Here is a 15,079-nt window from a genome sequence, read left to right as displayed (position 1 = left end):
CCATTTTGGCTACTGTGTTGTGTGGAGGACTTGGCCACACAAGGTTGTGGAACCTGCAGCAACTTTTACATCTTGCATATAAACACTGTCTTTTGTGACTATCTCAGGGATACCTGGTCAACCTGAGATCTTTTCTTAAAAACAAAACAGAGTCATTTTTCATTATTATTACATACTGGAAAAAATAAGAACACAAAGTCTACACCAGGAAACCATCCTGAGAAAATTGAGTCTCCTTTTGTGAGAGTCTAATCAAGTCCAAAACAACAACAGAAACAACCAAAAGAAACACTTTGAGAAGAGTGATTTGATTAAACTAAAACATAATTAGAAATTTTGGACATAAACTATTGTGCAAATGCTGTGTCTACAAAAATTGTTCAATATTAGGTGACTTTTATTTACTATTTATTTCATTTTAGTCAACCTCTCCCCAGAAGATGAAATCAGAGATACAAACTCTGAATATTAACTTTTATTCAAACTAATGTTCCAGTTGACATATACTGAGCTCAACTGGGGGAAAATATCAGAAATAACTGCATATTGAATAAGGTGAGAGCTCTCCATTTATTACACTGAGTTTAATAATTATGCTGTTTATTATCATTTTGGGGATAGTTTTTAGTATCTAATTTCATTCAAGCTACTTTAAGAAGTCTTTCTCAACTGTTTCTGATAAATAACAGAAGTTTCATGTAAAAGAGTTTAACACCTATCAAAGTGAAATAATTTTAAACATAAAATACATTATTTTACATGAGATTTCAGGTAAGTATTACTACTCAAAAATATAAAACATAATGTATTTATAGGCTGTTAAGTAGTAAAATAACACTCCTTAACAAGAATAAAAATATTGACCTTGGTCCATTTATTACTTTGAAGATTGCTATGAACTGAATGGTTGTGTCCCTGCCAAACTGATATATGGAAGTCTAATCCCAACTGTGAATGGTACTTGGAGGTGGTTTCTTCAGAAGGTGATCAGAGTATAAGAGCAGAGAGCTCATGAATGGAATTGGTACCTTTATAAAAGATATCCCCGAAATACCCCTAGTCCCTTCCACTATGTGCGAGAATCTGTGAATCAGGAATCAGGCCCTTGATCTTGAACTTCCTACACTCCAGAACTGTGAGAAATAAATTTTGTTTTTTTATAAGCCACTATGTTTACGGTATTTTTGTGATAGTAGTCTGAACAAACTAAGACAAAGCCAGATTTAATCTTTTTTTCCCCTTGTCATCTAAAGAACTATCCCCTTCTCCTAAACTCTGCTGTCCAATTATAAGGTGTGAGTAAAAAGGCAACACTCTCACAGTTGGCTTAGAAACCCTCATTACCAAAAAAACACTACTAAGTCAGAGGTTTCCTCGGGGGAGTGTTTGATGCACAGGGAATACTCACTTTAAAGTTATAATTTGGAACTCAGAAATAACACCCAGAGAGTAGGACTTCTGGGTATGCTTTAGCCTACGTGTATGCACTAAGTAAATGACATAATCCCAGTGCATGGGCAAACACAAATATCTTGGTTGCTTAAGGTATCATACCTAAGACACAAAAAAGATTCACAAAGAAAATTTAAAGTCTTATGTCATATCCAAAGTTGATTTAATTTCACTAATAGAGAAAATCCTAAGTGATTTTTGTCCCTCTTTAAATCTGAAGCATTTATACCCTCTGAGATGACTAGAATTCTTTTTATAAAAAGGCAAGATGCCTTTCAGAACTAATGCTATGCTCCTTCCTTAGATAACAGTGATTAGTGTAAAACTGAATTACGTATAGATTTCTCTGTCTAAAGTGTAGCTAGGATCAAGTTTATATTTGTACTCTTAAAAACCAAGGTTATTTAAAATGGTACAGATTACCTTTAAGTGTATAAATATTAAGTGTAAATATATTAGGGACACTGCTCTTTCGAATTTTAAGTATATGGATATTTTTCTCAAGTGATAGAATTTTAACTTTTTATGAGAATATAATATATAGTGTATAAAATATTGTCAAAAACCTAAAATACCTTGCAAATTTAAATAAGATAAACTACTTAAAAATGCCTATCTTCTCACTTCCTTAAGAAATAAACACCACACACAATGCTTTAGAAAACACAGGAGTCAATGTTTATATTTAGATGCATTGTAAAAATGTAATTCACACACACAAAAAATGTTTTAACATAAGTAGGAGAAAGAATGAATTAAATTTCTCACACTGAGAGCTCTGCCAGCCACTGGTTACCCAAAAAAAAAAAAAAAAAAAAAAAAAAAAGTTTGTATGCCTTCAATTCCTTTATTTAGTGTTCACTACAAATGAGAGAAAAATAGATGGATGTAACAATTTATTTTTCTACCTTTTAAACAATATATTGAAATAATTTTATTCTCTCTTCTTTCATAAAATAAGTACTGATGGTCCTAAATCTTCCCTTTAAATTCTAATTTAAGAACATCCCCAAAGATTTGATATGTGGTGTATTTTCATTGTGTGGTTTCATATTCCATTTGGATTTTTACTAAGTTAATTGAATTTCCATGTTTCAGAGACTTTCATGGTTATGCTTTTGTAAGTGTTATTTAAATGCCTTAATGCCCCAAAACATGGCCAATTAGTGAAATGTTCTATATAGGCTTTAAAAAAGAGAGGCATCTCCAGGTGTTGGGTGCAGTGTTCATGATGCATCCCTGGCCACTGGTTTTACTGATTTGTCACATGCTTCCTGATTATGCTGCTGGAGCTCCCAGTCTCTGAGAGGTCAATGTTACTATCTCCTGCCCTCATGCCAGATTTACCCATATACTTGATTAATCCTGAAAATTTTTCCTTAATATGTTTTGAATTGGATCAAGTTGTTAAGATCATACAATTTTTAAAATACTATCTCTTCCTGAGTTATTGAACCTTTTAACTAAATCTATTTTTAATAATGTTTTTTTTAAAAAATATTTAATAATGTACAACTGCTGTGCAGTGCCCAGCCAAACTGCCATTCCTCAGCCATGTGCCCTCCGCCAGCATCATATGCAGGGCCCAGCCTTGTGCCACAGGACATCATGGCACACTGCCCACCTGCCAACATAGCACGTTGCAAGATCTGACCTAAGAGTAGTAGTCCAGCACAAATTTTGCTAACACTGCCACTCTGCTCCCAAGTTCACAGGTGGGTGCACCCCCTCAAAGCTGGCCTGCCTGGCTCCCACCAACACCCCAAAGAGCAAGAACAGCAGCAGGGTGTTCCACAACATGTTAGACAGTCAATTCCAGTGAGTGCACTAAAAGGGAAAGTCTCAGACATAGCCACAAGGCATAATCAACACACATAGGATACTCCCCTGACGTGCCAGGTTCTGGTGAACAGGGAACACTGCGTTGCTGGGCACTCCAGGACCTCTTCATAAAATCACCACTTTCAAGAGCAGAAGACATAACTGACTTTTTTAACACAGAGAAATAGCTTCAGAGAGGCAGACAAAATGAGGACACAGAAATTTATCTCAAATGAAAGAACAGGTCAAAGCCAGGGCCAGAGATTTAAGTAAAACCGATATAAGGAATATGTCTGATAGAGATTTAAAGCAATGATCATAACAATACTCACTGGACTTGAGAAAAGAGTGTAAGACATGAGCGAGGTTCTTAACAAAGTGATAAGGAATAACAGCAGAGATAAAGGGCTTGATAAACAAAATGAAAATACACTTGGTGGAATGAACAGCAAGATAGAAGCAGAGGAATGAATTAGTGGCATAGAAGACAGTGTAATAGGAAGTAAATAAGTTGAACAAAAGAGAGAAAAAATTATGCAAATTGAGAACAGACTTAGGGAACTCAGTGATTTAATCAAATGTAATGACATTTGTATCATAGGAGTTCCAGAAGAAGAGAGAGAAAAGGCAACAGAAAATTTCTTTGAAGAAATGACAGCTGAAAATGTCCCCAATCTGGGGAAGGAAACGTATTCTGATCCAGGAGGCTCAGAGAACTCCCATCAAAATCAAGAAAAGCAGATCCACACCAAGTCACATAGTAAGTAAGATGGCAAAATACAGTAATGAAGAAAAACAAATTTAAAAGTTAAAACAGGACAAAAGAAGTTAGTAACCTACAAGGGAAAACCCATTAAGGCCAGCAGGAGATTTTTCAACAGAAACTTTGTAAGCCAGAAGGGAGTAAGACAATATAGTCAAAGGGCTGAATGGGAAAAATATGCAGCTAAGAATATTCTATCTAGAAGACTATCATTCAGAATAGAAGGAGAGGGGGTGGCTCAGTGGGTTAAAGCCTCTGCTTTCGGCTCAGGGCATGATCCCAGGGTCCTGAGATCGAGCCCCACATCGGGCTCTCTGCTCCGCAGGGAGCCTGCTTCCTCCTCTCTCTCTGCCTGCCTCTCTGCCTAGTTGAGATTTCACTCTGTCAAATAAATAAAATATATAAAAAAAAAAAAAGAATAGAAGGAGAGGTAGAGAGTTTCCCAGACAAACAAAAGCTAAAGGAGTTCATGACCACTAAACCAGCCCTACAAGGAATATTAAAAGGGACTCTTTGAGTAGAAAGGACAAACCAGAAGTGACAGTACAAAGGTAGGAAACACAAGAACAGCAAAAACTAATAATTCTATAGTAAGTGAGCCCATGAACTCACAAAAGGATATACAATATATAACATAAACCTAAAGCAAGGGAAGGAGAGGAGAAAAGAATAGGTTTAAAGTTAAATAACCATCAACTTAATACAGGCTGCTATCTGCAGAAGAAGTTCGACACAAACCTATGGTAACTATTTATCAAAACCCACTAATAAGTATGCAAAGAATAAAGAGAAAGAAATCCAAATATATCACTAAAGAAAATCAGCAAAACATGAAAGATAAGAATCAAAGAAAATCTTCAAAAACAACTATAAAACAAGGAATAAAATGGCAATAATACATATCTATCAAAGATTACTTTGAATGTAAATGGACTAAACTCTCCAATCAAAGACATAAGGAGACAGAATGGATAAAAAACAAGAGCCATCTGTATGCTTTCTATAAGAGACTCATTTTAGACCTAAAGACACCATCAGATAGAAAGCGAGAGGATGGAGAAACATCTATCATGCAAATGGATGTCAAGAGAAAGCTGGAGTAGCAATACTTATATTGGACAAAACAGATTTTAAAACAAAGACTGTAGCAAGAGACAGAGAAAGACACTACATAATAATAAAGGGGACAATCCAATAAGAAGATATAACAATTAGAAATACTTAGCACTCAACACAGGTGTGCCCAAATACATAAAGCAGTTAATAACAAACTAAAGGAACAAATCAATAATGATAAAATAGTTGTTGGGGATGTTAACATACGACTTATATCAATTCACAGATCAGCTATACAGAAAATCAACAAGGAAAATATGGCTTTGAATGACACTGGAACAGATGGATTTAACAGATATATTCAGAACATTCTATCCTGAGACAGTAGAGTATATATTCTTTTCAAGTGTACATAAAACATTCTCCAGAAGAGATCGCATATTAGTACACAAAACCCGCCTCAACAAATTCAAGATCAAAGTCATACCATGTATATTTTTCTGACCACAATGCCATGAAAGTAGAAGAAAGAAAAAAGAGAAGAAAAAATCTGGAAATACCACAAATACATGGAGTTAAGTTAAATATCATGCTACTAAACAGAGAATGGGTCAACTAGGAAATGGAAGAAATTTAAAAAATACATGGAAACAAATGAAAATGAAAACAATATGGTCCAAAACCTTTGGGATGCAGCAAAAGCAGCTCAAAGAGGGAAGTTTATAGCAATACAGACCTACCTCAAGAAGCAAGAAAAATCTCAAAAAAACCACAACCTAACCTTACACCTAAATGAGCTAGAAAAACAGATGGAAGGAAATAATAAAGCAGCAGAAGGAAAGAAACAGTAAGATTAGAGCAAAAATAAATGACTTAGGTACTAAAAAAACAATAGATGAGAGCAATGAAACCAGGAGCTGATTTTTTTTAGGAAAAAAAAAGTTAATAAACCTCTAGCCAGACTTACCAAGAAAAAAAGAGAAAGGGCTCAGATAAAATCACAAATGAGAGAGGAGAAATAAAAACTAACTTCACAGAAATACAAACAATTATAAGAGAATATTGTGAAAAACTATATGTCAAAAAATTGGACAACCTAGAAGAAATGGATAAATTCCTAGAAACATATAAACTGTTAAAAATGAAACAGAGAGAAAGAGAAAAACTCCCAACAAACAGAAGTCTAAGACCAAATGGTTTCACTGGAGAATTCTACCAAACATTTAAAGAAGAATTAATACCTATTCTTCTCAAACTATTCCAAAAAAATAGAAAAGTAAGGAAAACTTCCAAATTTATTTTATTAGGCCAGCATTATCCTGATACCAAAATCAGATAAAGACACTGCTAAAAAAGAGAATTACAGGCCAATATCCCTGATGAACAAATGCAAAAATCCTCAACAAAATACAAGCAAATCAAATTCAATAATACATTAAAAAAAATCATTCACCACAATCACATGGGATTTATTCTTGTGTTGCAAGGGTGGGTCAATATTCACAAATCAATCAATATTCACAAATCAATCAATGTGATATATCACATCAATAAAAGAAAGGATAAGAACCCTATGATCATTTCAATAGGTATAGAAAAAGCATTTGACAAAGTCCAACATTCATTCATGATAAAAAAAAAAAAAACAAAGAAAAAAAAAAACCTCAACAAATAGGTAAGTGGGGAATATACCCCAATACAATAAAGGCTTTATATGAAAAACCCACAGCTAACATCATACTCAATGATGAAAAATAGAGCTTTCCCCCTAATCAGGAACAAGAAAAGCAAAGCTAGAGGCATCACAACTCCAAACTTCAGGTTATAATACAAAGCCGTAGTAATAAAAACATACAGTACTGGCACAGAAATAGACACATAGATCCATGGAACAAAATACAAGTCTCAGAAATATCCCACAACTGCATGGTCAATTAATTTTTGACAAAGCAGGACAGAATATTCAATGGAGAGAAGACAGTCTCTTCAACAGATGGTATAGGGAAAACTGAAAAGCACCATGCAAAAGAAAGAAACTGGATCATTTTCTCACACCACACACAAAAATAAACTCAACATTGATTAAGGACCTAAAGGTGAGACCTGACACCATACAAATCCTAAAAGAAAACACAGGTAGTAACCTTTGATGTTAGTTGCGGCAACTTTCTTCTAGATGTGTCTCCTGAAGTGACAGAAACAAACAAAAATAAACTACTGAGACTACATCAGAAAAAAACAGCAAAGGAAACAATCACCAAAACCAAAAGACAATCTACAGAACGGGAGAAGATACTTGCAAATGACAGCTGATAAAGGGCTAGTATACAAAATATATAAAGAACTTATACAACTCAACACTTAAAAAACAAATAACCCAATTAAAAATTGGACAGAAAACCTGGACAGAGATTTCTCAAAAGAAGACATCCAGATGGTCAACAGACACATGAAAAGACGTTCATCATTACTTGTCATCAGGAGAATGTAAATCAATGAGACACCACCTCATACCTGTAAGAATGGCTAAAGTCAACAACACAAGAATCCACAGGTGTTAGTGAGGATGTGCAGAAAAAGGAACCCTCACACACTGTTGGTGGGAAAGCAAACTGATGCAGCCACCGTGGCTTCCTCAAACAGTTAAAAATAGAACTATCCTATGATCCAGTAATCACACTACTGAGCATTTACCCAAAATTACCAAAACACTAATTCAAAGGAATATACACATCTGTATGTTAATAGCAGCATTATTTACAGTGGCCAAGATACAAAGGCAGCCCCAATGTCCATATGAATAGATAAAGGTGTGGTGTGTGTGTGTGTGTGTGTGTGTGAGTGTGTGTGTGTGTGTGTGTATGCATATCTACATCAATATATATCTATATCTATCTGTATATGTAGTAGAACACTAGCCACAAAAAATGAAATATTGCCACTTGCAAAGGTGTGGAAGGAGCTAGAAAGTATAAGGCTAAGCGCAGTACATCAGAGAAAAATAAACACCATATGATTTCACTCATAAGTAGAATTTAAGAAACAAAACAGATGAACATAGGGGAAGGGAAAGAAAAATAAGAGGAAAACCGAGAGGGAGGTGAACCGTAGGAGACTCTTAACTACAGGGAACAAACTGAGGGCGGCTGGAAAAGAGGGGAGTGGGGGGATGGTGTAACTGGGTAGTGGGCATGAAGGAGGGCACTTGAAGTAATGAGCACCGAGTGTTGTATGCAAGTGATGAATCGCTAAATTCTACTTCTTAAACTAATAATACAGTATATGTTAATTAAACTGAATTTAAATTTTAAAAATTTAAAAAAAGAAAGAATTATCGAGAGCAAACTGATGGTTACCAACGGGGAGGCAGGTGGGGAGATGGGTGACAGGGGATGGGGATGAAGGAGGAACTTGTGATGAGGACTGGCTGATGTGTGGAATTGTTGAACCACTATATTGTACAACTAGCACTAATATTACACTGTATATTAACTAACTGGAATTAAGTAAAAACTTAAAAAAGAAAAAATAAATAAAAATTTTAATAATGCTTCTTCCCCTAAAAAATGATTTTATAGGCTATTAAAATGGCTTCAAAAGCTGTCTTTGGAGGGGTGCCCAGATGGCTCCATTGGTTAAGCCACTGACTCTTGATATCTGTATTTTATTTCAATCTTCTGGACAGTGATCCTGGCCAATTCAAATCCATCATCAGCATACAGGGTTTGCTATTGGCAACCACTAGATCGAGCAGATCACCGGGCCAGATGCTGCTTCCCAGGAGGGTACTTGGGGCAGCTTCTGAGGAGCCCCAGCTCCGATGAGGCTCCGATGACAGCCATGGAGATGCTGAAATTGGTTGGGACCGACAATCTTTGAGTGTGTGGTTGTGTGTCTCTCTTGGGAGAAGAGGGGCTTCTGGACAAGGGCCCAGGGGGCATCCATGGTATGTGCACTAGACAACTTTGCACTCTTGGTCCCGCTGGCACTTGAGGCCTCCAACTCCACATGGTCCCACAGTGGAGGTGTGGTGAGTAGGCCTGGGTGCTGGCCAGCAAGGACTTGACCTGGCCCAGGCCCATGAGACTCAGCCTTGAACCTACAAATTCCAGCTGTTCGGAGAGGCCTTCCAAGGAAAGCAGCCCTTATTTACCACCTGACAATTCACAGGGAGCACCACCCCACAAGGACGGGAGTGTGAGGTGTCCTCAGAAACTGCACAGCAGAGAAAGCCTTCCACGGGTAGCTCCAGCGAGGAAACCTTCATTAGAAACACCTTTTGTGTTTGGCACCACAACCTTTCAAGCACAGAAAGGTGTCTGAGTGCAGTGAGTCAGAGAGAGCCAAAGCCCCCACCTCCTTCCAGAAGTCCCCACTGCAGCAAGGCTTCAGAGTGGGAAAGCCTTCTTCTGGGGCTCCTGTGTCACTCGTCACTTGTCATTTGACCAGAAAGGTCACATGCTGGCAGGGGTTTACGTGTGTGGCCAATGTGGCATGCCTCCAGCAGAAGACACGCAGTTGGTGGTTCGCAGCAGAGAGGGTCTTTGGCCCCGGGAAGGTGGGAACTCACCCAGCACGTGTCCCTGCTCTGAAGAAACACACGCCCACCTGAGCGGGGCCCTAGGAGAGCAGCCTTTGGGAGAAAGCCTTCAGTCCGATTCAGCTCCGCGCACCGGGAGTAGCCGTGGGGGGAGAGCACGAGAGCCATTTGGGTGCAAGCCTTCGGGGACTGTGTTGCGTTCCTGTCGTCCCCGGGCCCAGCTGTCTGACTCTCCCCCTGGCCCCCAGCCATGGCAGAAGCCCCTCCGGGCCCGTCCTGGCTGTGCTGACATGCATAGCAGCCACCCATGGCAGCCACGAAGGTGGCCCCTGCGTCTCCCCTGTTACAGGGTTCGGCACAGAAGTCACTCAGGTGGCCAAGGGGACCAGAGGGGCGTCTGCTACAGCTTCTGGGCAGGATCCTTACTTCATGGATTTCTTGTTTTTCTTTTCTTTTTTTTCCCTCTTTCTTTTTTCATTTTTTTTTTTTTAAGTCCAGAGTCGACGGCTGTGATGATTTCAATCGGCTCGTGAATCACCTCATTCCGGACCCGCTGCCTCAGTATGCTCTCCACCACGTGGTCACAAGTCACATTTCCATGTGGCCGTCCTGTTGGGGTGGGCTGCGACAGAAATGGACGGCCGCCAGCTGGGAGGTGGTCCTCGGGCCAGCAGCACACGCCTCAAGGCACCATGCAGTGGGCTCATTTGCCCCCCTCGTCAGAGGACCCCGAAACACACTGAAGGGTTCTGTGGACCGACCTTCTTGTCTGCAGCTCAGAGTTAATTCTGAGTCCAGACCTCACCCTGGGCTGGGGACGACGTCTGCAATCCTAGCGTGGTCTGGGAAGGTGGGTTTGGGGTTCCTACCTCTCGGGGAGGGTGGATTTGCCCGAGACCTGGTCCATGGTGATATCTTGGGCAGCCAGCAGAGCAGGGCACCTGGGTGAGGAACACCGACTGGGGATCAGAGTGAGCCGGGGGCCAGCATAGACCACCTCTCCGAGAAGCAAGTGCCTTCCTCTCCAGCGGACCCCGCGAGGGTAAAATGCTTTATGGGCACTAGCTCTATGCGGGGTTCTGTGCCTTCATCTGAAGCCACACTCTCAGCGGCAGCTTCCCACGGACATGTGCCCATCTGCAGCTCCGCGGGCCACTGGTCTGTCATTGCTGCCAAGGCGGAGGCTCATTTCAGTTGACACAGTTTCCCCTCTGGGGTCCAGCTTTTGCCTAGCTCTGACATATATATACTTTTCCTTATTTTGTTGTCAGCACAGCCATTGTTTTAAATATTCATCATCACTCGCCATCAGGGAGATTCAAATCAAAACCACACTGAGATACCACCTTACATCAGACAGAATGGCCAAAATTAATAAGACAGGAAACAACGTGTGTCGGAGAGGATGTGGAGAAAGGGGAACCCTCGTCCACTGTTGGTGGGAATGCAAGTTGGTGCAGCCACTCTGGAGAACAGTGTGGAGATTCCTGAAGAAATTAAAAATGAGCTACCCTATGACCTGGCAATTGTACTACTGGGTATTTACCCCAAAGATACAGACGGAGTGAAAAGAAGGGCCGCGTGTACCCCCGTGTTCATAGCAGCGATGGCCACAATCGCCAAACTGTGGAAAGAGCTGAGATGCCCTTCAACAGATGAATGGATAAAGAAGATGTGATCCATATATACAATGGAGTATTACTCAGCCATCAGAAAGGAGGAATACTTAGCTTTTGCATCAACATGGATGGGACTAGAAGAGATTATGCTGAGTGAAATAAGTCAAGCACAGAAAGCCAGTTATCATATGGTTTCACTTACTTGTGGAACATAAGGAATAACATGGAGGACACTAAGAGAAGGAAGGAAAAGTGAAGGGGGGGAATCGGAGCGGGAGATGAACCATGAGGACTGCAGACTCTGAGAAACAAACTGAGAGTTTTGGAGGGGAGGGGGCAGGAGGATGGGTGAGCCTGGTGGTGGGTATTAATGAGGGCACAGATTGCATGGAGCACTGACTGTTGTACATAAACAATGAATCCTGGAACACTGCATCAAAAACTAATGATGTATTTTATGGTGACTAACATAACACAATAAAAATCTAAAAATAGACAAACCATAAATGACTCTTAATCTCACAAAACAAACTGGGGGTTGCTGGGGGGAGGTGGGATTGGGAGAGGGGGAGCGGGCTATGGACATTGGGGAGGGGAGGCGAACCATAAGAGACTATGGACTCTGAAAAACAACCTGAGGGTTTTGAAGGGTCAGGGGTGGGAGGTTGGGGCAACCTGAGGGTTTTGAAGGGTCAGGGGTGGGAGGTTGGGGGAACAGGTGGTGGGTAATGGGGAGGGCACGTTTTGCATGGAGCACTGGGTGTTGTGCAAAAAGAATGAATACTGTTACGCTGAAAAAATAAATAAAATGGGAAAAAAAATCTAAAAATATAAATGTTTGTAATTTAACCCAGTATTTTCATATGGGGGGTGCTGAAAGGATTTTGGAGGATATCAGCTCACCCTGCTGTCAAATAGCAAACTGCAACATAACTTATTTTATGCTGAATTCCATGTACTGATATCTAAGGTCAGTAGAACATGCGACAAGCAAAGGAAACGATTCTCAGTCCCACTCAACACAGTTTCCCCCTTTGACTGATTTGCAGCTAAATCCTTAAAGATGCAAAAGTGTTATTCTGCTGTGAGTGAATCCTGCCAATTAATATCAAGGTTCAGCAGAGGCGGTCAGACTGTCAGGAATTGTAGCCGGTGTTCAAAAAGGACCTCACGTTACTGTAAAGATGATAGAGACCACATATGTGTGTAGAAGGGTGAATGGATCGCTGGATGGAGATATAATCATTACATGTAATTGTAATCAGGAGGTATTATTCACTATAAAAATACGTGCTGCACTTGTATGCACACACGTGTATGTAATTATACTGATGAGTTCTGCCCCATAAACATGCACAATTTCCTTTCATCTCCGTCGCAAACTTACAAGACTGTGTTATGCCTCGATATAGGGGACTGACGTACAAGTCATTATTTTTCTTCAGGCTTTGCATTAATAAAAACCTGTTCATGGTCCTCGCCCCTGTTTGATGGAAAACGATCGGTAGTGCTGCTCACAGCTCCCTCCGGACCGTGCAACCGCCCTGCGGACTGGAGAGAGGAGGCGCGTCTAATTGTTCTAGCTCAGACTCGACCTGTTGCTGCTGACACACTGTTTCTTAGAGAAGATGCGTGCTGCCTGGCGGCTGTGCCAGTTTGTGAACCAACACTGACATTCGGGTTGGCGCCGCAACGGCATTTAGAGCTCGGGAGATACCTACGATCAGATTATGACAGATCGAGGGATTTTTGAGGTAAAAAGTAAACAGTATAGAAATTATGGACATGATCAGAATGTAAAATGATCTAAAAATAATTTCGGTACTTAGGGTTTCTTTTAAGAAATATCTGCTCTTCACTGGGTGTTGTGCAAAAACAATGAATACTGTTACGCTGAAAAAATAAATAAACTGGGTAAAAAAAAAAGAAATATCTGCTCTATATGAAGCATCAACATAGAGCATACGTTCGCAGAGGAAGGGGACGGCAGAGAACAGAAGACGGCCATTCAGTTGTACAGCGGCTCATCCTCACCAGATTTTCTAAGAGCCTACTACGTCCCCAAAAGAAAGGCAGAGAGAGATAAAGAAAGAAAGTAATTTGGAACGATGAGGAATATAAATACAAAATATCACAGCACCAGCACAAAGATTAACCTTATATCTTTGTTACTTTCTTTTGCTAGATCCGAAGTGGTTCTTTATATTCCGTGAGTATCACTTTGTAAGGAGTTTAAATGGACGTGCTTCTACAGTCACCCGGAGCGGTTAAGCCACTAGAAAATGACACTGGGTGGCAACTAACAAGGTAGAATGGGGGGACTATGTAAGTATCCAAATCTGATGACACTTTGGCGCTAGAGAATCAGATGGAAGAAAAATCCGTCAGCGATCTGGTCTCTGTGCTGATTTCTACTGAACACTGAAGATGCCATCATGAAAAAAAATGGATTCGACCAGGTACTTACGGCTGTAGTCCCAGAGCAGTGCGCAGACTGGCATTCGCCGGTCATCCGGTTTGGGATTAAGACATCATCCCAGCAAGACGGACCCTTTGAGAAAAAACAACACGTACTTGGTGCATGAAATGTAACACGAATGTACTCCCCAGCACATTTTCCAAAATCTATCGATATTATAAAATGATAATGAAGGTAATGTGTAGTCCAGTGATCTTCCAAATATAATCTACAGAACCTGGGGGTCCTCTAGATCCTTTTGGGGGATCTGGTAGATCAAAATTACTTTCACAAGCACACGAAGATTATCTTTGGTGCATTGATCCAAACACATAAGACATTCACATGTAAGACATTCCCCAGCCCCAGCACACGCACACACACAGGTGCACTAAACACACACGTGCACACACTCCCACACACGGGCACACCACCCACGGACACACACCTGCTTGTGCACACACACATGCCGTCACAGCACTTGCATACCTCCCGACACACGCTTACTGCACACAGGGACACCAGATACACACCCAGACATGTGCATGCACACAGTTTGGGAGAAAAACGGGGGAAAGCAGAGGGAATCTGGGAATTGAGCATCTATCTCAAGAGGCGCTACCTTCTGAATTCACAGATCATTAAACCAAAAGCCACTGCTTCAACCAGAGGAACGTAACTGGCATGAGAATGCATTCGCAGCCTGAGACTGCTGTCCTTGGGGGGCCGTTTCTGGGGTGGCCCTGGGCCCGGGAAGCTGGGTGTGGGGATCATGCACACTCACGTATGGACACAGAGGGTTGGCAGCGTCACAAATATCTTGAAGACAAGCTGGTGTGTGCTGAACACCTTCCTACCACCTGGGAGTCTAGAATTGTGCCCTGCACTAGGCAGGCGTGCACACTGACCGGCCCCCAGTAAAGCCCGGGAACAAGGGAATAAACTTGTCCTGTGCAGCTCTGCTGGGAGAGGACTCTTGGAAACGTGCTCGTGGTCTCCTCCCGACATCTGCCATATGCCTTGTCCCTCTGTTGGGGGATGACCCATACTGTGTGTGGGGCCATCCACGGAGTCCTGGAAGCCTTTCTGGAGAATTGCCACCTTGGGGACCCATGACACAGTGACATTGATTCATCATCAAGGGCATGTTCTCACAGCGCCACGGAAGGGTCAGGGTTCGTGATTAAGAGCACATCAGTTATGGGGAATAAGAAAGTTCATTTCCTTTGTGCCTCCAGCATAGTGCACGCGTTTTCAATCCACTGTAGCCATAGCGATGTAAACATCCACCTGATTTTCGACCTTATAATTCTACTGTTGAAAATGGACGGGGACCTCTGGGTGGCTCAGTCATTAAGCCTCTGCCTTCG

At 41.0% G+C, this 15,079-nt stretch overlaps 1 protein-coding gene across 4 annotated transcripts in view; it reads right to left on the bottom strand.

The window, feature by feature from the left end:
* Positions 1-15,079, bottom strand: part of PRKN (parkin RBR E3 ubiquitin protein ligase) — a 1,331,354-nt gene that overhangs the window by 643,167 nt on the left and 673,108 nt on the right. For all 4 annotated transcript variants that reach the window (XM_046005587.1, XM_046005588.1, XM_046005590.1 and 1 more), the window contains one exon: positions 13,719-13,802. In XM_046005587.1, the coding sequence (XP_045861543.1) occupies positions 13,719-13,802 (84 nt within the window). The remainder of the gene's footprint in view (positions 1-13,718; positions 13,803-15,079) is intronic.

The sequence above is a fragment of the Meles meles genome, chromosome 5 (genome assembly GCF_922984935.1).
Source record: "Meles meles chromosome 5, mMelMel3.1 paternal haplotype, whole genome shotgun sequence".
In the NCBI taxonomy this organism is placed as follows: Eukaryota; Metazoa; Chordata; class Mammalia; order Carnivora; family Mustelidae; genus Meles; species Meles meles.
Note: the sequence above shows the minus strand (reverse complement) of the source record. Positions and strands in the feature narration are given on the sequence as shown.